At 38.8% G+C, this 24070-nt stretch overlaps 1 protein-coding gene across 1 annotated transcript; it reads left to right on the top strand.

Annotated features, from left to right (window-relative positions):
- Nucleotides 1–18096: 18096 nt before the first annotated feature.
- LOC145007330 (uncharacterized) lies at nucleotides 18097–18705 on the top strand. The gene has a single exon (XM_078966288.1). It carries the CDS (start codon nucleotides 18097–18099, stop codon nucleotides 18703–18705), a length of 609 nt encoding a protein of 202 aa, XP_078822414.1.
- Nucleotides 18706–24070: the final 5365 nt, after the last annotated feature.

Here is a 24070-nt window from a genome sequence, read left to right as displayed (position 1 = left end):
CGTGCCAATGAGATAAACTCCACTCTACACTATCCATGTAGATCAGCTGGTAATCTCGAACTTCACTGACTCTGATTCTGTTCGCAAGGACTCTCGGGTCCATGCACTTCCTTCCATGAACATGATTAATACTTGGAGCTAGACCATATCAATTATCATAACCTGGCGACATATTTTCTCATTCTCCTCATACTGATCCACTAACATATACAGAGTCTTCAGCATGACTGGACCGCCTTACCAGGCCTTCAGCCTATCTGGACCACTCTTAGAACCTTCAGCTTGTCTGGACCGTTCCCCGAGCCTTCGGCCTGACTGGTACACCTTCCGGCCTTCAGTCTCCCCAAACTGCTCAAACTATCATACGTTATTCCAAACTACCCTTCTAGGGAATCCTTCCCGTACATACTACTCTAGCCCCCTAGGGGTTCCGAACTCTCGTTCCGATCCCGAAATCCTTTCCATGGCCTAAACCCATGCCTCACATCAACCACTATCTATCCTGAACTTATGGTCTGCTCCCTGCCCCCATTAGTCTGACCTACTCATACCAGCCCATGCTCTTGGCTGATTGAAACACTGCTGAAACTCAAACAACTAATTGACCTCTCATGCTGCCGATCCTCCTACGAATTTTCCAATTCTCCCCACTTAGAGCACTAACTACCAACCACCGATGACCCGAACGGCATCACTTAAACAATCCTACTCAACAAATTCTCTTAAACTTGAGCTAATTCTAAAACGACCAACCTCCACAAAACCACGTTCAGACATCGCACATCTCGAACTCTAAGGGAGTTCGACCCTTAGTTCGGTATTCCTCAAATTGAAAATGCTATACACAATACTCGGACCATAAAGCCTAATTCCCCACTAACAATCCCCATGGATGATAACCAACTAAGACTCCTAATAACAAAACCCTCGATCATACGATAAACCCAATGAAAGGACGAACGAATACAATGCCATGAATCATGCGAACGAGACTAGCAGATTTATAATACTCCATAACAACCACATGATAATAAGATATCAAGAAGGAAACATACCCGCAGCCATATCCGACTCTGCCCTGACCTCCTCTGCTATAAGCTGAAAAGCATGTCCCTAAGCCCTCGGGGACTCTTCTCCACCCTGACCTCCACCTGTAATTCTCAAAGTGGCTGGTGGTGGAGCCTGCACTGGTCTTGCAGTAAGCTGTGGACAGTTGGCCCTCATGTGACCAACCTGATGACACTGATAACAAATCCTCATATCCTGAACTGGGGCTGACTGACAACAATCACTCCCATAATGCCCCTGTCTCCCACACTTGCGGCTCGCACCACCAGACCTACAAACTCCGGTGTGACCCTTCCCGCACTTCCCACAAGTGCGGCTGCCCTGATCTACTAACCTAGAATCAACGGTCTTGGACCGTTTTGGTGCAGGTTGCGACTGCACCGGGGACTGCCTCTGCTCTCTCAATTGCAACTCAATCTCCAACTCATGCCGCCGAGCGGCCTCCTGCAACTCTAACAAGGTTTCACATCTCTGTATGGACACAAACTGCTTGACGTCCCTCTTGAGCATACTTAGGTATCGGGACATCAGAGCCTGCTTCGAAGCAAACTCAGGGAAAAACATCGCCCTCTCAGTAAACATCCTGGTGATCTCCGTTACCGACTCTGTATCTTGATTTAGCTCTAGGAACTCCTAAGCCAACCTCTCTCCCCCCCTCTCTCTCAACCCGTGGAACATAACGAGTACTGAACATCTCCCGAAACTGATCCCAAGAAACCACAGCCTGCTGCGCATCCGAATATGATCTCGTGGTCTATCTCCACCAATCCTTCGCCCCGAGCCTCAACAGGTTCAGAGCACACCTCACCCTCTGATCAGCAAGGCATGAACATGTGAAGAAACATCCCTCCACATCTGATAACCATCGCATAGCAACAATCAGATCTTGAACCCCATCAAAAGTAGGGCGCTTCGTATTATCGATGTCCCGATACTGTAAACCTCTACCGGCTCCTCCTCCTGCTGCTGCTACAGCCGATGTAGCCGCCGCGGCAGCCGTCTACGTAAGATCTGCATAGCGCTCATCAAAGTACTCAACCATGGCGGTCTTGATCGACCTAAAAAGTTCCGGCAACTCAGCCCGGAATATAGCAGCAACCTCATCATGCAGGATCTCAAGAATCATGGAATCCAACTCTTCTATACTCATATGGCAAATGACCTCGGGTGGTGCTAACCTCTCCTGACCACCCTCTCCCGCTCCTGATCCCGAACCGGATCCTACCTCGAAATGTCTCGTAATCGCCATTCTGCAATACACCAAGAGATCCTCAGAAACCTTGCATAACCACCCATAATGACTCTCTAATCAACCACCCAGGGATTTTGAGTTCCTTGATACGCGTATCGGTCCTGTGTTTTCAGTAGTACGGGCCTAAACTACCTTCCACACCTACCCATAATTGTCTCAAGTATCATCACAACTCCCCAAGCACTAACAAACATAGCAAGCACTCTATCCTCACTCCTAGAGGAACACTGAAACTCTCACAAAAGGAGGCCCTAGGTTAGCAGGCATCACAATCAGGTAACTCTATCATGCACTTCCTAAAGATCCCTAGCCTAACACTAGCATGTTGTTCTAACATATCACATAAACAAATAACTCGTATGGTAATTTTAGGGTAACTTACTAGCACCGACTGATCGTACCCTCTGCGTCCTCTTTTACTTATTTTTGAAAACCATTTTTAATTTTGCTTTGAAAGATCCCCTTGATTTGAGACCGAATTCACATGAATGTTCCTCCAGTTCACTCAAACCAAGGCTCTGATACCAACTTGTAACACTCTAACAATTCCAACCAATTTAAACTTTTCAGAAACAATCCAATTTCATTAAGTTGTTATAAAAAGGTTTTCAATACATTTATTATCAGAGTATTCCCAGAACCATATCATAAAACATAAACATGAGGAGCGGTACGATCACGCCTTCACCTTGCCACGATCAACTGAAGTACCTGAAACAATACACTAAAAAGTGTAAGCCTGAAAGCTTAGTGAGTTACCCCGAAAATACCAACCACATATACCATACTCATAACATATCATATCATTAACAAAACAGCCATGCACTTCAGGTCTACTTTGTGACTAGTCCGCCGCACCGGGCCTTCAGTCCACCTGGTCCACTCTCCGTGTCTAGCAACATACATCAAGTCTGCAGTGTGCTTGGTCCGCCTGCACCAGGCCTTCAACCCACCTAGTCCACTCTCTGAGTCTACATTATGACTGTTCTACCCGTGTCGGGCCTTCAGTTAGCCTGGTCCACTCTCTAAGCCTCGGCACGTCTGGTCCGCCCTCGTAGGGCCTACAGTTTATCCGTACTGTTCGCTTGGACTTCGGGATATCCGGTCCTCCCTGGGTATGTTGGCCTAAAGCACAAAGCAGGACCCGCCTCAACCCAACCCCAATCAATTAACCATGTGCACTTAAACATATAATCATATAGCAATTCATCACTAATTAACCGATCTAGCATATCACATACATAGCAAGCTCTAACCAGGACAACGACCAAACCGGTCACTAACATAGCATCATTCAATATACCAGGATTCTGACCTTAACCAGGTCTCTAACACATACCATCCTCACTACCAGGATGCAAACATATCGCAAAGAAATAACATAACAACTACCCGGTTTTACATCCGATAAAGGGATGGCGTTGGTGCCTTAGACCCTGTCGATATAGTGAGGATAACTCACCTTGTAACTGCCGAAACTCTGAACTGAAGAAGCAGATGCCCGAACCACCGTCTCACCAAAAATCCCGAACTATCCAAAGAAGCAAAATAACCATTAGCCCAAGCATAATATCCTTCCAAGGTTAAATTAACCAATTTACCCTTAACTCAATTTGGTCCAAGACTAAGGCCTACAATAAATTTATGAAAGGCCCAACACTAGGTAAGCTTTTAAGCCCACTAATGGCTCAAAGACCAAAAGTGCGAAGCAAAGCCGAATATTGGCCCAATTTACTAAATTGGGCCCACCTCACCAAATAGGCCTAGATCCAAGGTCCATAATAATTAGTGACTCCAAATTACTCCATCCATAATGTCCAGTCACGGTCCAAGCTCTATTATCCCAATAACAACCCAATTTCTTAAGGCCCAAAAATGAAAACTCAACAGAGGGAGTACGCTGGGCATACCCTTCTTAGTACGTTGGACGTACAACGATGCTCGCGGATTGGAATCGGGACACAAACCCACTATGCTCGGCGTACTCCCATTTTTGTGGGTCGTAACCTCGCTGAACTACAACTCCACCTAAGATCTTAATGGCTTAAGGTCTTAAGCCCAAACTCCATATCCATAGACCAAATATGCCTAGGATTCATAAAGTCTCAAACTTTATTTCTTGGGACATCCATAAAGCTCTTAAACCAAGGTCTTAATCCATTAAGACCTACTTATATCACATATGAGACAACCAAAGCTCTTGGGACCTCATTTTTCTTACTCAAGGCCTCTCCTAAGGTCTGAAAGGACAGCTAATCTCGACCAACTCGAATCATGCATCAAGATGAGGTTTTTGGGACAAGAATGGTGTCAAAACTTTACAATACATAGATCTATACAATAAGATTGTAAATCCAGAGACTTTTTACCTCAAAAGGGCTCTAGAAGATGATGCCTCTCCAGATCTATGAGCTCCAGCCACCCCACTCCTTCTTTGACAACTTCCTCTTTCTTCTTCTTGGCTCTCCTTTGCCAAAACAAGCTTTCCAAGGTCAAACACACCCAACAATGGAGGTAGGACGACTATCTAGAGTTTTTTAGGGTAAGACAGTGTTTATGGTGGCTAGGGTTGGAACCATAATGTTCCTTATATACTGGCTGGCCCAAAACTTAAGTTTCTGGATGATAGACGTACGCTGGGCGTACATCCAGTATGATGGGCGTACGTCGAGAGACCTCCGCGTTCATTTACTCCATTACGTTGGGCGTACATCCAACTTACGTTGGGCGTACCCAGCCAAACACGTGCATGCATGCTTGGCATGCATGGGACCCCTTTGCTAAACTTCCCCCTTAGGGATCATTGTTGCCGATATCTTCGATTTACAACATCTCCTCCATCCTAAGTCCATTCCCGATGAACTTTATATCCACAAAAAGGTAGCGAGAAGACCTATGCTTCTAGAGACACACCGCGACCCAAAAACCCTTTTCGAATGAAACTCAATACCCATAAAAGACCGAAACGCCATTACTCTTGATCTCGGGAACCCATAAATAGATATTTTAAGAACGGGGCGTTACACATACCTCATTAGCAGTAGAGAAGGGGCGAGGACCAAGTAAGGAAAAGTGTGAGTGTGGGCTGGGCCTGTATCTCACTGTCAGTAGGATCATGGACGGGGTTCCATGACTCATGAGTGGTAGGACAGGGGCGAGGCCCAAGATAGGCGAGGCCTTAGTACAATAATCCAGTAGAGTATGTTAGTTATGTGTTGTGATATAAATGTATGCTAGTATATGTGAGCGGGCGCGGCCCAGAGACAGGCGGGGCCTGTTGAATCAAAGAAAATTAACCCTCATCAACTTCAGCTACCGCAGCCATAAATCCACCGCAGTCAAGCAATCTCCTCAACTATCATTATCCGAAGTCTTCAGTACCGCAGTCCTCATTTAGTTTACTTTGTCTTTATTGTAAAACACTCTAATGTCCAGTATGCCTTGCATGGATACAGTTAGACTTGTAAACTTGTTTTGTTTATGAGTCTCTATAAATAGAAATCATTTCTTGTGTAATCAGTACGAAGTGAATCACTCATCTAATTCTAATACATATCATAGAAGTTCTCATTCTATCTTGCTTACTCAATCTTCTTACTCTCATAATCAATCACCATCTCTCTTCAGAGCAAGTCACTTGTGACTTAATCACTAAGTTTGATATCACTTACTAACTTGGTTTGAATGCATTCCTCGTTATGAATCAACTTAAGTGTTTACTTGAAATAACAATTGTTGTCATTTACATTCCTTTACTTTTCCGCATCTAACTCACTAAGTTCTAACTATTAATATTATTGTTGAGCTAACAGATCCTTCGAGATTAACTATTCCGCTATATACAAGTTCTAACATTTTTTTAAGTCTCTCAAAGTTGTTCTCTCAACAATTGATATCAGAGCGATAGTGGTTTCTTTTTGAAAATCGGAACTCTGATTTTTCAAAGAGCCTTCTATACCACTGAAGCTCATTTCTAAAACACAAAAAATCTTCAAAAATGGCACAAGCTTTCTCTCTAAACGTTTCCAACAATGTTGGTGGTTTAAATCGAGCTCCAATACTGGTTGTGAATGAATATCATCACTGGTCACAAAGGATGGAAAGATATCTCAGAAGACTTGGTAGAGATGTTTGGCGATCTATAGAAGAAGGACCACATGTCCCAGTCCTTACACCAGTCCAAACTGATGGAGCCACAGCAAGGCTAGGAGGAGGTCAACCAGCTTTGAACCGTCCCACCAAAGATGATCTAGACAAGATGGAAAATGATACGGTTGCCTTTTATGAAATCTCTTGTGGAGTTGCTCCTGACAACTTCGACATTATCATAAACTGCAAATCAACAAAAGAGATCTGGGATGTTCTCAAAAATCTGTATGAAGGTTCAGAGCAAGCTCAAGATAAGAAGCTCATAACAGAACTCAATGAGTTTAACAACTTCAAAGCTCACACCGATGAAAGTTTGGAAGACTCCTTTAAGAGATTCAACTTGATTGTCACAAAACTATCCAATGCGAGCACTGTCCGCAGAAATCATGAAAAAACTCTACAGTTTCTTAATGGCTTGGGAAGACATTGCACAACAACCAAAATGATTGTTCAAGGAGATAGGAAGATTTACTCGTTGTCTCTCTATAAGCTCTACGGAAAATTGCAAGCTCAAGAGTCCACTGTACTCAAGGACTGTTCAGACTTCGGTGGTCCACTTGCTCTTATCGCACAATCACCTCACACTCAAACATATCCCACCTCGTATGACTCACCACCACAGTCATATGAAGCTGACTCAGAATATGACGATGAAGAAGAGTTTCAGAATGCCATCGCCCTTATCAGCAAAAAATTCAATCGCTTACCACCTTCATTTCGTAAAAACCAACAGTACAACAAACCACATTTTAATCGCAACTTTAAAAATAATCACTTTCGTTCTACCAAGAATCCTCTCCCTCCACCGCAGCCTCAGCTGACACAGCCTGAAGACGTACCACCGCAGTCTCAATCAACTGACTCTGGTACTTCTTTAGAAGACAAAAGTGACATTGTTATATGTCACAAGTGCAACAAAGAAAACCATTTTGCCGAGGATTGCAAGGAAAACGTAGTAAAAGACAGAGCTTTCTATCTCATAATGGCTCAAGAACTGGAGGACAAAGAAAAGAGAAAAGATTATGTTGCTCAAGTGAAAAGAAATCATCAAGTGTGGTCATCAGGAGATGAAGATGAAGATGATCTCAGTAAAGGAAAAGGCAAGATCTGTATGGTAGCAACTGCTGATGAAGATGGGTCAACCAAACTAAAGAAGAACCATTGCTATATGGCGAAAGATGGAACTCTCAGCATTGTGGAACATGTAAAACTTATGATTCAAACTTTATATTACAACATGCCTGACTGTCAACCTTTCATAGACACACTCAATGACACATGTGTTGCCGTCCTTACAGACTACAATAAAGCCTTAGATGAGAAGAACATCGCATCGTAGGAGATGTTCCACGTTAGAGGACGTTTGGACAATAAGAGACTCAAAATGGCAATGTTAGAGAAGGGCTTGACACTAGAAAAAGATGCTAGAATGTTAACTGAGACACAACTAGAGATAGCTTTAAATCAGAGAGATTTAGCACAGAGAGAACTTGTACGCTTAAATCTTTTAATCGAAAAACTTTTTAAAGAAGGTGAAGCAATTGAAAATCTAGTTAATGATGGGAATGTTGATAACAATTTCAATTGGGGTTGGTCCAATGGGTACCCAACCGTAACGGACTCCTCAACCCAATTCACCCCAAAACGTCCCTACGTCCCTCCAGACCGTAATTTCTTATTTCCAGTCAATGACAAAACATTTCCTGAGGATTTCCAAGAACATTTTGGTAAACTCCATGATCTGAGTAATAAATGTGTTATGGTGTATTTACTACAGGGAACTTCTCAATACAGAAGGTTGCTTATGAAGAAAGCTTTAAACACAATCTCATCAGTGTTGACCAACTATGTAAGGCAGCCATCGAGTGGAGTTTGATGATCAATTCTGTTACATCATGATGAGTGATATAAGCACCTGCTTAATCAAGTCACGATCCTAAGGCACCATGTACCATCTGGATGTCTCTCATCATTGGAAACCCGCATTTGTGCTTTCTCTCCAAAGCTGTATCTGAAGTTAGCTGGTTATGGCACCGCAAGCTTGCTCATCTTAACTTCAAATACATCAACACCTTGGTCACTGAAGAACTGGTCAGATGACTACCCATTCTCAAGTTCAGCAATAACACTCTATGTCCTGCTTATAAATGTGGTAACCAGTCAAAAGCAAGTCACCCTATGGTGATTGACTCTTCTATATCTGAACCAGTTGAACTACTCCACATTGATCTCTGTGGTCCATCAACCGTAGCCAGTCTCCATCATAAAAAATATATACTGGTTGTAGCTGATGATTTCACTCACTTCATTTGGGTATTCTTCCTCATACTCAAATCCAAAACACCGAAAATTCTAATAAACTTCATCGAAGAAATAGAACCCTAGATCAAGCTTCCGGTAAGATGCATCTGCAGTGATAATGGCACTGAATTCACTAATCATCCTCTCAACAATTTATTGGTGTCAAAAGGTATCTCTCATAACTTCTCAGATCCGTATACACCTCAACAAAATGGTATAGTAGAGCGAAGGAACCAAAATCTTGTCGAAGCAGCCAGATCCATGCTCAACTTCGCACATCTTCCTCTTTACTTCTGGGCTGAAGCTGTAGCAACAACATGCTTTGTTCAGAACCGAAGCATTGTGTGCAAGCGCCTCAACAAGACACCATATGAGGGCATCAACAACCGAAAGCCAAATATTCGTTTCTTTCACATATTTAGATGTAGATGTTTTTTGATCAACAACAAAGATCAGCTCAACAAATTTGCACCAAAGTCTGATGAAGGCATCTTTCTTGGTTACTCCACTAATAAGGTTGCTTATCGGGTTCTCATCAGATGAACGAGGCTAATCATTAAAAGTTTCGATGTTAATTTTGATGACTCTTACATGTGCAACACCCCTCCATCTACAGAAACCACTACCATCATGGAAAGTGACATTCCTGTTTCTTTAGGTCCTCTAAACCTGGTTGAAGTCAATTTCGATGATATTTTCGACCCTATTGAAACGGCTAAACTATCCGAAGTTCTTGTATCACCAATTGCTCAACAACAACACACTGATGTTTCTGGTCCATCTCTATTCGAAGTAGCATCTCTCAATACTTTCACCTCTCTGGTTGAGCGGGAAAGCTCTACTCCGGTTCAAACCATCGAGGATGTAGTACTTGATGATGCTCAAGCTCCCATTCTAAGAAAATAATTACCATCAAACGTATCTTCAGATTCAGATGATGAAATCATAGAGAATATTGACACTCGAACCGACTCAAGGATCATTACTCTCCCATCAGTAGTCCAGGGGGAACCTTCTCATGTTCCAGAGGAACTCCCTTCAGCAATCTAGGGGGAACCTCTCCAAACTACTCAAGAAAATGTCATTCTCGCTTCAACAAACCAAGATGATTCTGCAGGTTGTTCTCAAATCCAGGGGGAACTACCTTCCCCATCTGAAGCAACCTTTGATATTGAAAACATTCCTTCTACCGTAGCTGCCGATCATCTGATGTCTCGTCTACATGTTTGGACGAAGGATCACCCATCAGGTCAAATTATTAGCAACCCATTCGCAGGTATCCAAACTTGATTTGCCAATGATTTATCTGATCATTGTCACTATGCAACATTTATGTCTGCAGTTGAGCCTCGATCTATCAAAGAAGCATTATTGGAACAAGAATGGATTTCTGCAATGCAAAGAGAACCGGAAGAATTTGAAATAAACAAAGTGTGGCAACTTGATCCTATTCCACAAGACCATACTATTGTTGGTACAAGATGGGTGTTCAAGAACAAGTTAGATGAATCTGGTGCGGTTATCAGAAAGAAGGCAAGACTAGTTGCTAAGGGCTATAGTCAACTTGAAGGCGTTGACTACGATGAAACATATGCTCCGGTGGCTAGAATGGAAGCAATCCGAATCTTCTTAGCATATGCTTCCCAAAAAAACATCAAGGTACACCAAATGGACGTTAAGAGCGCTTTTCTCAATGGGGAATTGAAAGAAGATGTTTATCTTCAACAACCTCCCGACTTTGAAATTATCGAGTTCCCTTATCACTACTACAAGCTTCAAAAAGCAGTCTACGGTCTGAAGCAAGCCCCTAGAGATTGGTATGAGACTCTTTATGAATTCCTAGTTTCTTCAGGCTACAAAAGAGGAGTGATTGATCCCACACTATTTAGAAAAGCAAACGGTATTCACCTTATGCTTGTACACATATATGTGGATGATATAATCTTCGGATCGACTGATCAAGGAATGGTGGATAAATTTGCTAAGCTCATGACAAACAAATTTTAAATCAGCATGAATAGAGAGATTAATTTCTATCTAGGTCTTCAAGTCAAACAAATTCAGCAAGGGATATCCATTCATCAAGAGAAATACACCACTGAACCTTTGAAGAAATACTCTATGGACAACTGTTCCTTAGCTAAGGTTCCTATGGCCTTCGGATACAAGATCTCTGTTGATCCTTCTGGCGAATTTGTGGATCACAAGACTTATAGAGGTATCATTGGCTCTCTAATGTATCTCACCGCAAGCCGACCGAACATTCTCTTTGCAACTAGTGTATGTGCAAGGTATCAGGCTAACCCAAAAGTGTCACATATGACTGCAGCCAAACAAATTCTACAGTACCTGAAAGGAAGAAAGTCTCTTGGTTTATGGTACCTCACAGACAATGACTTCAGTCTTCAAGCGTTACTGATGCGGATCATGCAGGATGCAAACTTGATCAAAAAAGTACATCTAGTGGATGTCAATTTTTAGGAGGTAGACTTCTTAGCTGGTCCTCAAGAAAACAAAGTTGTGTTTCATTATCTACCGCAGAAGCTGAATATGTGGCCGCATCCAGCTGTTGTTCCCAAGTCCTTTAGATGAAGACACAACTGTTAGACTACAGATACAGAATGTTGCGGATACCAATCTATTGTGATTCTGAAAGTTCCATAGCGATTTCTCATAATCCTATTCAACACTCCAAGACAAAACATATTGAACTACGGTATCACTTCATTAAAGACCACATTTTGAAAGGTAATCTTGAACTCATCTTTGTCCTTACTCATGAAGAGATTGCTAATGTGTTTACAAAAGCACTTCACTCTACCAAACTTAATGTATTCTTATAAATGTTGGGAATGATGAATCTGGACCCTAAATTCTTCTTGAATTAACAGGCATCGCAGACCTTCCTGGTCTCCATTGCGGTGCTATCTGAAAGTTATCGATAATAGATGATTTTGGAACATCCTGCATACCGTAGTAAATGTACCATAACCATATATTATATCTATCTTTCATGGGTCTTTCTTATTTGTTATTACTAATTTTTGTACAAGTGTTCTTCTCAGTTTCTCCCACTATAGTCATCCGCAATACCAAAGAAGACATCCGCAGGAATGTGTCTATCCGCAGTTCCATCAAATGATTTTCAGATTGTTTTTATAAAATATTAAAACATAAAAAGATTTTTAACAAAATAAAAAAACAAAAAAATAAAAAATAATGTGCTATTTAATGATACGTCATTAAATAAACCGTTAAATATAAAACAAAACATTCTATAAGAAACTGTCCCATTCTTTTCTACCAAAACCTTGTGTCAGACCTATTTTAGGTATGATGACAAAATAAAGATTTCCCATATCAAATCCTCTATTGTGTCTTTTCCTATTACCCAAAACCATCACATTCGTTACATATTCTACTTTATCCAAAAAATTAATTGCCCCCCTCCACACGTTCTCAAAGACGTGATTTCATTCTGACACTTCATTAAATGCAGTCCTTTTCTGGTTAATCCCAAATTCACACTTTATCCCTCTTTTGTCAAATATGTGGCTGAGATTAAAGACGGTAATTCAAAACATAAACCTAAACGTTTTACCCAATTTCACCTTGGTCAAAACAAAAAAACGTTTACCGCTTCATCGAGTCACTATAAAACCCCTTTCTTCTCCACAAAGACAAGTTTACGCTTTCTGAAAACTTCAAACTCTTCTGTATTCTTCAAGCTTTCTTAAGAACTCAACAATGGTGAAATCCGGTGCTTCAAAGAAATAATCCAAAGCTTCTGGATCAATGAATCCAACTGGTTTAGATTCTCCCACAATTTCCTCGAGCAACTTCAGAGCTATTTTCAACAATCAACCCACGTACAATGCTCCCACAAAACTAATGATCAAGTTCTTAAAGAATCATCCTCTGTTTTGACCATTCGATGCTTTTAAAGACACTGTTCCACTCTCCACTCTCTACAAATGTGCTTTTTTTGCCTATCTCCCAATCGATAACCCTCACGAAGTCCACCTAAACCTTATCAATGATTCCTTGGTCATCCTGACCAAAGAAAATTTTCTCAATGCCATTAACTTGCTTGTTCATCCCTCCATTAAGTTTTTCTCACCATCAATGGCAGACATCACCTTAGCACTGTATCAAATGGGCTATCAGAAGAGGATCAAAGGCATTAGTGAATTCAAGAAGAACCAATTGCCTGCAGTCAGGTAGTTTGTATGTCACATCATCATCCGCAGTCTGTCCGACAGAATCGGAGGCACGGATAACATGGGCTTAAAACTATTGGAACTGGTTTGGAGCATCTTCACAGGCCGCGATGTGAACTATGGTCAGATCCTTTGGGATGATTTTCTATAATATATTCCCAAGGAGAGCCCAAATCAGAACCCGTCCGAGCTTACTTTTGCTAGGTTCTGGTCTCTCTACATATCAGACTTGCATGCGGATGCAAAGATTGATATGGGTAATGACATCAACTTCTTCGTCACCAAAGATTTAAAAAGGTACAACCCTTCCTCAGATCAAACTATTTTTGGTCCCATCCACAGACTCCTTACACATATTCTTTCTTCCCTTGGTCTCGAGACTGCTGATGTCTCAGACCACATTGAGGCTACGTAAGGTATTGACCGATACCTTCCTACCCCGCCTCCCTCATCCACAGCCTTAAACCCGGAAAGTATTGTAGTCCCCTCCTCCAAAACTCTTTCAAATGTCTCTCAACGATGAAAGCACAAGGTTTCTTCTCTCCATGGCCCACGCACCACAAAGAATTCAGGCACTCCCAAGAAGGATGCCCCCAAACCATCAAAACCCTCAAAGAAAAGAAAATCACCCCCACAATCATAACTGCTGAACCGAGTCACCATGACTCTGGTAGTGATTCTGTAGAGGTACTCAACCCATTTCTATCCTTAAGAAACGGAAGGCTGATCCCATTTGCCAAATGCATGACCGAACCAATTCCTCAATCTCTCAGCAGGCTCCGGTAGTCCTTGGGACGCCTGCACATCCACTCGACACTACCATCTTTTTCCTTTTAGTCTTAGAAAGTGAGTCTGATGCACAACAAAGAGGACACTCCCCCCCCCCCCAGTGTTATCCCAAGAGGATGATACTGGTTCTCTCCCTAAAGTCTCTACGGATTCTCGACTGCATATTTTTTTCACCCGAGGAGTTGGACTCTATCCTGTTGAACATCACCCAAACACTACAAACACATTCCCATCCGCAGGGCACTTCTTCCGCCTATGCTGGAACTGATCCGAGGCCACACTTGACCACTGGTCAAGGAGACCAAGGAAGCTTAGGAAATCCTACTCTGCTTTCATTACAATCAGGTGGTTTAGACACGATGAGCACAAATGTGAAAGGATCCGTGAACCCAAGGGACACCTTGGTGCTATTTACAGGAATTGATGGTGAAGATTCTAATGATTCTTGGAGCAGATATCAACCTTCTAACGAGGCTGAAGCCAAGAAATATGCTGCTTTTTGTAGGGCATTTCAAGCTCACAAGGATCATCAAATCAAACAATAACAGCTCAAGGAACAAGAGATCCAAGCCGTGGCCAAGTATTAGGCAGATGCAATAAACAATGCCAATACCGTAGCTACCATCGTACAGGTTCAAGAATGGATGTCCGCATTGGAAGAAAAAGTTCAATAATCTCAGCAAACATGTGCTGATCAACATGTCTCTCAAGCTCCCCCCTGTCCCACTGCTGAAGGTTCACAAGATGACGAACCGACAATCGAAGTGAGATCTGCTCCTATTTTTGGCTTCGATGATGCTGAACTACAAGAGGTAAACAAACCCTCTCCTTTTGATGATGATCTGGTGATATTTGATGAAGATGAAGAATCTAGTGGATCTCATCACTCCACTTCCAAGCCAAAGGAAAAGAAGAAGAAGAAGAAGAAGAAGAAGATGAGGAAGAAGAAGAAGAAGAAGAAGAAGAAGATGAGGAAGAAGAAGAAGAAGAAGAAGTATGCAGCGACATGGAAGGAATTCCTCAGTCTACAGGCTAAGGTTGATCAAATCCTGGCCGCAGTCAAGTCAACACAACGTGAAGATACTCTGGGACCGAAGTCCCTTATTGAAAGAATTGAAAGATTGGAAACAAGAGAGAGAATGGATGTAGAGCGTATCTCTCTGAAGGTTGTGATGGGAATCAGATCACTTCACAATAATCGTCAAGCTGATCACAAAGAATTTATGGCTACTGCGGAGCGACTCATTTCTAAGGTTACCGCAATCAAAACAGATCTTCAAGCAGCCATTGCAAGTCAGGCCTCACATTCTAAGAAGTTGATTGCTGAGACTCATACTTCTTATGAGTCCGCAATCTATGATCTTCAAACCATAATCAACAAACTGCAGCGATCTCTATCTGCTAACTTCCATGGTCAAGAAATTCTTCACCGCACAAAGGAAATCCACAGACTGCTGTTCAATCCCACTACCCCAAATAATCAACAACTGGTCGAAGCCCTTAATGCCCAATTTCAAGCGGTATATGAAAAAGTTTATGGCCTTCGGAAATCGCTTGAGGAGTCTCCAAGTCTAAACTCCTCAAGAGGGGGAAGTGAAAAAGAAGACCATCAATCTGATAAGTCTATCTCAGAACATCAAACTCCTTCTATCGCTACTGAAAAACCTCCGACACCGCGACCTTCACCGCAATCATCCCATCACACTCCACCTCATCAATCTCCACCTCACCAATCTTCACCGTAAGTTTAAATCACTCTGGAGAAACCAGAGACTCCCCCTCACTTCAAAAACCTTCGGAACATATGTCTTCTTTGAACTCAATTGAATCCCCTGTCACCACTCAACGAAAAAGAGACTGGAAGGCAGCCAAGCTCGCTGAAGAAGTATGGAGACTTTGTGGTTTTGACACTGTCATGGATGAATCTATGATAAACTCTTGGATCAATCCCCACCGAAGACTGCAAGATGAAGATTACACTCCTCACCTCACGTATGTGGAACCACCTCCATATGGTTACTTGGATGTCCCTATCTCACCAAATTACAGATACTTCATTGTATTTGAACAGTTCGACCGCAACCTTCCTGACGTTAAAAGACTTCCGATGGAGTTTGAAAGACTTAGCCAATTCTATGCTAAGCATGCCTCTCCCGTCGAACATATATGGTCTAACGATAGACCATCCGCAGTCAAAAATTACAAGATCCGGAAGTTCATGAAGGCTGAGTTCATCTAGTACACTCTGACCAGGAGGGAACACAACTACATCCGCACCCATGCTGATTTTCCATGTATGAACCTTAAAGAAGTTTTCCTCATCACCAAGGTGTTTTAGCACAAGTCTGAGAAGCATCCGAAGATGACGATTGCATTTGAATGGGCCAGTACTTTCCTCAAGGAAAAAGTCTGTGACTTCGCCAAGATTGACGCAGACATTCATCCTATCATTTCCAAGATTGCTAATTTGCCACCTCTTGACCCTGCATTGATGCCTACCGAAGGCTATGAGGAAAGATCCTTAGGTGCAACCAACTATCCTGAGTTAGGAGTCATTTTCAAGAGGAAGACTGACAACGTTAAATATTTCATTCCTATGATTGCCACGCATCGTCTCACCAGAAAGCAACTTGAGATCTGCCGAAACGCAGTTGAAAAGTCCAAGCACACCACCGTAGAGGTCAAGTTCGAGATCCTAAGAAGAATCAACTGGTTAGAGAACATCATGAAGTTTTGGTGGATCATGATCAAGTTTCTTAAACTTGACAGCTGATCAAAGTTGAAGAGGTCACTTAAGGGAAATTGTTGAATAAAAAAAAGTGACCCTTTTAAACTTCAGCTACCGCAGCCACAAAGCCACCGCAGTCAAGCAATCTCCTCAACTATCATCATCTGAAGTCTTCAGTACCGCAATCCTCAGTTAGTTTACTTTGTCTTTATTGTAAAACACTCTGATGTCCAGTATGCCTTGCATGGCTACACTTAGAGTTGTAAACCTATTTTGTTTATGAGTCTCTCTAAATAGAACTCATTTCTTGTGTAATCAGTACGAAATGAATCACTCATCTAATTCTAATACATATCTCAGAAGTTCTCATTCTATCTTGCTTACTCAATCTTCTTACTCTCATAATCAATCACCATTTCTCTTCGGAGCAAGTCACTTGTGACTTAATCACTAAGTTTGATCTCACTTACTAACTTGGTTTGAATGCATTCCTCGTTATGAATCAACTTAAGTGTTTACTTGAAATAACAATTGTTGTCATTTACATTCCTTTACTTTTCTGCATCTAACTCAGTAACTTCTAAATATTAATATTATTGTTGAGCTAACAGATCCTTCGAGATTAACTATTCCGCTATATACATATTCTAACATTTGTTCAAGTGTCTCAAAATTTTTCTCTCAACAGGGCCTAAGGAAAACAGATATGTACGCCAAGCGGGGCTCGAAGCCAGGCGGGGCCTGGTGGCGGACGGGGTCCGATAGCGGGCGAGGCCAAATGTAGCAGGCGGGAGCCCAGTATGTGGTTATGTGATCAGTATTACGTATGGCATGTTTGGATCAGTAGATATGTATGGTATGAGGTAGGTTGGGGAACTCACTAAGCATCGTGCTTATAGTTTTCAGTTTTGGTTTCAGGTATTTAGTTTTCAGAAGAGGAGCTCGGGAGGGTTGCAGTGCGCACACCATGACAACTTAGCTTGGGATGTTTACTTTGATAATTAAAGAAGTGTTTTGGAAATGAAACCATGATTTGTTATATAAAGCCTTTTTGTATGTTTAAATGACTTAACGCTATGAATTAGTATTGTTTTTAAATGAAATTTTTGGAATCGAAATTTGGGATGTTACAAATCTCCTTGTCTAAAATAACTCATTAGTGGTCAGATTTCATCACCGATAAACCCTAGTTGAGAATGGACAAAGAGAGTAGATTCTCATTCTTGTCTCATCTCAAAAGATTTGTGAGGATCTTCTTGTTCCTTTACCTCTTTGTTTTATCTTTGCTTTGTGAGATCCCGATGTCCTGTGTACACTGATTGTTCTCTGTTTGTATTTTTGTTCTATATTTCCTCTGTGCTGAGTATCTTGGGCCCCAACAAATATGGTGACCATCTGGACATAAGATCAGTACAGGGGCAAGTTTTCCTGACTGTTTTTTGTGTTGATCTTGATTGATTTTCATTTGCATCTATGGTGGGTGGTTCATCTGATCCACCTGTGGAAGTGGGAAAGATGATCAGATTAACTTTGATGATCCTCTCTACATTCATCCTTCTGATAATGTTGTTACCTCTATTATTACGACCATGTTAACTGGTAATGAAAACTTTAGGTTATGGAGAAGTTCCATTTCTAGGGCCTTTAAGGTAATAAATAAATTAGGTTTTGTTGATGGTTCTTTTAAAAAGAGAAGTGTTGATGAGTCAAAGAAAACTAAATGGGATAGGGCTAATGTTGTTGTTTGTTCTTGGTGGTTATCTTCTATTTCTGACTTCATTCATCAGAGTCAAGCTTATTCTAAAGTAGCAGAGGATATTTGGGAAAAGCTTTTTGAAACCTACAATAAGTATGATGGATTTGTTGTTTTTAATATTCACCCACAAATAAATTCTCTTAAACAAAATGGTATTTCTCTATCATATTACTTTAATAAGCTTGATTCCTTATGGAAAGAGTTTGATGGTTTTACTAGTTTAACTGATTATACATGTGGTGCTTCTATTAAACTAAAGGATCACTCTAATCTCATAAAGCTTATGCAGTTTTTATCTAGACTTGATGATTCATACAGTCAAGTCAAAAGTGACATTTTATTAATGGATCCTTTAACTAATGTGAAAAATGCTTTTTCTATTGTGTCAAGAGAAGATTCACTTCAAAGAAATGGTTCTTTGACTTCTCTTCATACATCTTAGTCTGTGACTAAATCTAAGTCATCTGCTTTTAATAGCAAGTTTAATAATAGACCTAATACTAATAAGAATAAGGGTCAAATTGTTCAATGTAAGAATTGTGGTATTAAATGTCATACTATAGAGAAATGTTACAAGATAATTGGATATCCTAAGGATTTTAGGTCAAGAAATGAAACCAATAATTAGAATAATTTTTTTAAAAACTTTTATGCTAACTCAACTACCACTTCTTCTGGAAGTGGTAGTACTAATAATTCTTATGATTCTACTAGGAATTTTGAGTTTCATCAACTTACTAAGGATCAATATGTCAAACTTTTACAACTTATTGGTGAAAAGCATGTGAATGAAGAAGCTTATGTTAGTGCAAATATGGCAGGTACCTGTTTGTTTAAAGCTTTTAATGCTTCTGTTAATTGCCAAAAATGGATAGTTGATTCAGGAGAAAATCAACATATGATTGCTTTTGAGTCACTACTTCATGACATTGTTGATGTTTCTAAGTTAGATCTGTTAGTTAGCCATCCTAATGGTACATCAGGTAAAATTGAAAAGATTGGTAATATGAATTTTTCTAATTCTTTAACACTGTTTTATGTAATTGATGTTCCTTATTTCAATGTTAATTTGTTATCTGTTTATAAGGTTTGCAAAGATAGTAATTGTGAGGTTGTTTTTAATGAGAATTATTGCAAAATTTAGGATTTATAGTAAAAGGTGATGGTGGGGAATGGTAGAGAGGCTGGAGGTCTTTATCACATAAATAGTGTACCTCCAGGTAATCTATCTAGTTCCTGTATTTATTCTTCTATTTATTTTGTGTCTAGACTAACTTGGCACAATACACTTGGTCATCCTTCTGATCAAGCTCTGAGTTCTTTAAGACATAGACTTAAAATTGGAAATGAAATTCTTCCACCCTGTGATGTTTGTCATAAAGCTAAATAAACCAGAGAATCTTTTCTTGTTAGTCAACATACTAGTTCTATACTTGGCGAGTTAATTCATTTAGATGTCTGGGGTCCCTATAGAGTGACAACTACAGAAGGATTTAGATATTTTTTGACTATTGTGGATGACTTTACTAAGGAGAATTGGGTTTATCTGTTAAAGTAAAAAGATGAAGTCTATGATTGTGTTCTTGTTTTCTTTAATATCTTACTCAATCAGTTTTGTGTTAAAATCAAGGTTGTTAGATCTAATAATGGTATTGAATTTTTAAACAATAGAATGAGACACTTAATTGAATCAAAATGAATTTTACATCAAACATCTTGTGTCATACTCCACAACAGAATGGAGTTGTGGAGAGGAAACATTGACATATTTTAAATGTTGCTAGGTCTTGAATTTTTCAATCTGATATAACAATTAAGTACTGGGGAGATGCCGTTTTAACTTCAGTTTTCCTGATTAATAGAACACTTACTTCTGTTTTAAATGGTTCTTCTCCCTATGAACTTGTTTATAATAGTGCACCTGTTTTTGATAAACTTAGAGTGTTTGGATGTTTTTGTTTCGCCATTAAGTTGAATAATTCTGATAAATTTTCTGAAAGAGCTGAAAAATGCATTTTTCTTGGTTATTCTTCTGATAAAAAGTGTTATAAAGTTCTTAGTCTTGATTCCGTTTTTTTTTGTTTCCAGGGATGTAAATTTTTATGAATCAGTGTTTCCTTTCAAGCTTAAAACTTCATCTTTGACTGATAAATCAGTTGTCATTGTGAATTCAAACGACCTATTTTCCTATGATGAGTCTTTAAATTCTAGTTTTATTTTAGCTAACACTAGGATAAATAACTTGAGAAGTAACCATCAGATGGATGGTGCTAATGTAGACCATGACCTGGATGAGACTTGTCCCCTTAATGTCAGTAACCGGACTGGTGACGCATACGTGCCTTATTCTGATGAGATGTTTCCAAGTTCTTCTAATCCGACTGAGGAAAATGATTCAATTAATTCTAATCCTTCTGATAATTTGTCAACTAGGGTCACTAGATCTGGAAGAAATGTTCACATGGCAGTTAGATTTAGTGATTATGTGGTAGAGGGTAAGCATAAATATGGAACTGAAGGAGTCTAAACTATTTAGCTCTTAATAATGAATCTTTTTGTTTTATTTCTAGTCTTAATAAAACTGTTGAACCAAAAACCTGTAATTAAGCAGCTTTAGATCCAAATTAGATCAAAGCTATGAATGAAGAAATGAAAGCCCTCTATGGAAATAATACATGGGAAATTACTAACCTTCCTAAAGGAAGAAAAGCAATAGGATGTCGTTCGATTTATAAAATAATATATAAATCTAATGGTGATATAGAAAAATATAAAGTCAGGCTTGTGGCTAAAGGGTATAATCAAAGGGAAGGTGTAAACTATAAGGAGACTTTTTCTCCTGTAATTACTATAAACTATATTCATAATTATAATTGAATGCACAAATTAAATTAAGTTCTAACTAAAAAAAAACTTGTAAGCCATTTATATATTAACAAATTGTCTTCAAGAAACAATTATACCATTCTGTTAATTTTGAAAATTAAAACTCATTTAATTTAATCACTCTCAAAATTAAAAATATGGACATGTTTTAGATAAATACACTCAATATAGTCTTACCAATGAAAAGTTCAACATCGAAGGAGGAAGTCTTGCACTTTAACTGATAGTAGGCAATCCATGAGCAAAAATGCAAAACATATAATTAAAATGTCTTTTTTTTCATATTTAGTTTTTAAAACTGCTTGTAGTACTTCACAAAGTGTCAATGGGATTCAAATAAAAATTTTGCAGTCAAAAAAGATTTAAGAGGTTTTTGATATTCGGATGTCAACATCTAAAGAAAATAATAGGCATTTACCTCCTAATAATTGATGTAAAATATGATTTAGACCATGCAATCAGGTTCATTAGAACTTTTTTACAAAAAAACCAAATGTATATCATAATGGTTAAAAACAACCTTTTATCCATGGCTAATGTTCATGCCTCATTTATATATAAAAGTTATTTAGAGGATGCTAAAGGTTATCTCACATCATTGAAAATCAATTTGCAAAAAAGAAAATCCACCATATCTTGATGTATAATAGATTCTCATGAATGGCCACCATGACTTCTTTAAACTTTCTCAATTTAAAAAAACACATGTGAAGAAGAAAAGAACCGAATGATCACATATTTTTTTCCCTCCATATATGATTATTTGTCAAACTTATAAAGACAAATGAGTGTATCTAATTATCCAAATTAATATCATCAAAACAATTGTAAAATAAGCTTTTACAAAGACTGAGGTACGTTAGTAGAGGGTATGAGTCTTAATTGTTGGAGACTGAGTTATAAATCGAAACATCATGTAGTAAGGAGGGTTAATTTACCTACTCGTTATCAGGAATGGTAAGATGGTGTTGGAAAGCCCAATAAGATGGTGGGATAGTGATGAACGAAGTGAAAGGGGTCACCTGTTTCTTGCCTGAGAAATAAAGAGAGTGCCCTTAAAATGAAAACACAGATAATACATCATTTTCCTGATCGTGGTCTACAAGAACAACGACATATTAGTTTATCAATCTCTAGCGGACAACACACTAAAAAAGACTGATTGAAAGTATATAACATCAAATATACACAGATTCAAAAACAAAGGACAACTGTGGTAGAGGTAAATCAAGTAATTACATTTGACTATTGAAAGAGATATAAAATTCCATGATTAGAAGAAAAAAGAATTTCAGAGTTTGATGTATGCTAAAATTAAATCACTATAACAATCAACATTCCATATATTATACACGGACATTTATTAATTCGAATTCAATGTATTAGTTGTTAAATTGAGAAGCTTAAAAGATATGGTCAATTTCCTATCAATATAGGCTAAAATTAAGGAATATTTAAGTGATTATATAAATATATTAATTAGGTGGCTTTTCTAGATAATTGAAAAACACAGGTTAATGACAATGACAAGTGGAATATTAAATAAATAAATAAATTCAGAAAATGTCAAACATTATATGTGTTACAAATCATTTTCATTTATTAGGATAAGATTCATATTATCATGTTACAATTTGTAGCGTTAAAGCTTAAGTAGCGGTGAGAGTCACAGAGTATTTGACATTTGGTGACCGAGCATTTTAGTAGCGAATCGGATATTCTTCTTAACCGGTTACGTCAAAATCGAACCGTCGCTTACTACCAAATTTTAAAAAAATATTTGAAACCGGTTTTTTTTAGATCCTACACAATAACACACGAATCCATTTTTAAGAGATTTTAACGTAATTTCACTTAAAACACTAAAAAAATAAAAAAATAAAAATACAAAAAATAAAATCCGAACCATTTATAACCGAAACCAATGTAGACATAATCACTTTAATTTTAAACTATTTCTTAAAGAAAGAAAAAAACGAAAATCCATTTCAAAACATTTACATGTACACCTTTAGCATTGGAACAGAATGTAACCAACTAAATTAATAAAATAACATAAAATAAGTTACATTTTGATTTATTTTGAAAAAAAATTAGGTCTAAAACAGAAAAAATAGAAAATATAAAGTCTTTTATGAAAGAAACAAATTCACTTTGGGGTCTAAACTAACAAGTAAGGTATAAAAGTTGGGACTTTTTTTAGAAAACAAAAAGATTTTAGGTCTAAACAAAATCAAAAGATAAAGTCTTTCATAAAAATAACTCTTTAATATTTAATTAATTTCATAGGTTAAGTTGTATGTTTTATGATCACCAAAAATTTGAATATGGTGATATTTACAAGTTTACAAGATAAATAATTTTTTTTTAAAATTTTTAGCTTACTGCTTAAGTGTGATTATTTGTGGTTGTGTTAGTTGTGAGCAGTATGTGTTTTTAAAGGGCAGGAATATTTTGGATGATCCTTTGATGTTAAATGAAGTTATGGAGTGGTATCGTAAGCATAGCTATCCTTGCTCGTTTTCAAAGTTGACTTTAAGAAAGATTATGACTCTCTTAAATGGGATTATCTAGATCTTATCATGGCTGGTTGGGGTTTGATTGCAAATGTATGTTAGAAATTTGGGTTTAGAAAGGCTTGGAAATTCTGAGAATTGTGATTATCACTTTCAAATCGAAGTATTTGGTGGTACTCCCAAATCTTCAATTGGATAAGACTCAGAGAGACAAGAACAAAGAATGTTTGATGATATTTTCGTATGTACCAGAAAATGAGACCAAAACCAACTTTTAACAACTTTGTCTGAAAACTATCATATGACAGTTTTAAACTGTCATAAAACCATAAAAACTGTCATAAAACGGATATATGGATAAGGGTCAAACCAATGGTCAATTATCTGGAAAATCAATTTTCTGAT

This window comes from Lactuca saligna, chromosome 7, assembly GCF_052625555.1.
Source record: "Lactuca saligna cultivar CGN05327 chromosome 7, ASM5262555v1, whole genome shotgun sequence".
Classification (NCBI taxonomy): Eukaryota; Viridiplantae; Streptophyta; class Magnoliopsida; order Asterales; family Asteraceae; genus Lactuca; species Lactuca saligna.
The sequence above is the reverse complement of the archived record's forward strand: the minus strand, read 5'-3'. Positions and strand labels throughout refer to the sequence as shown.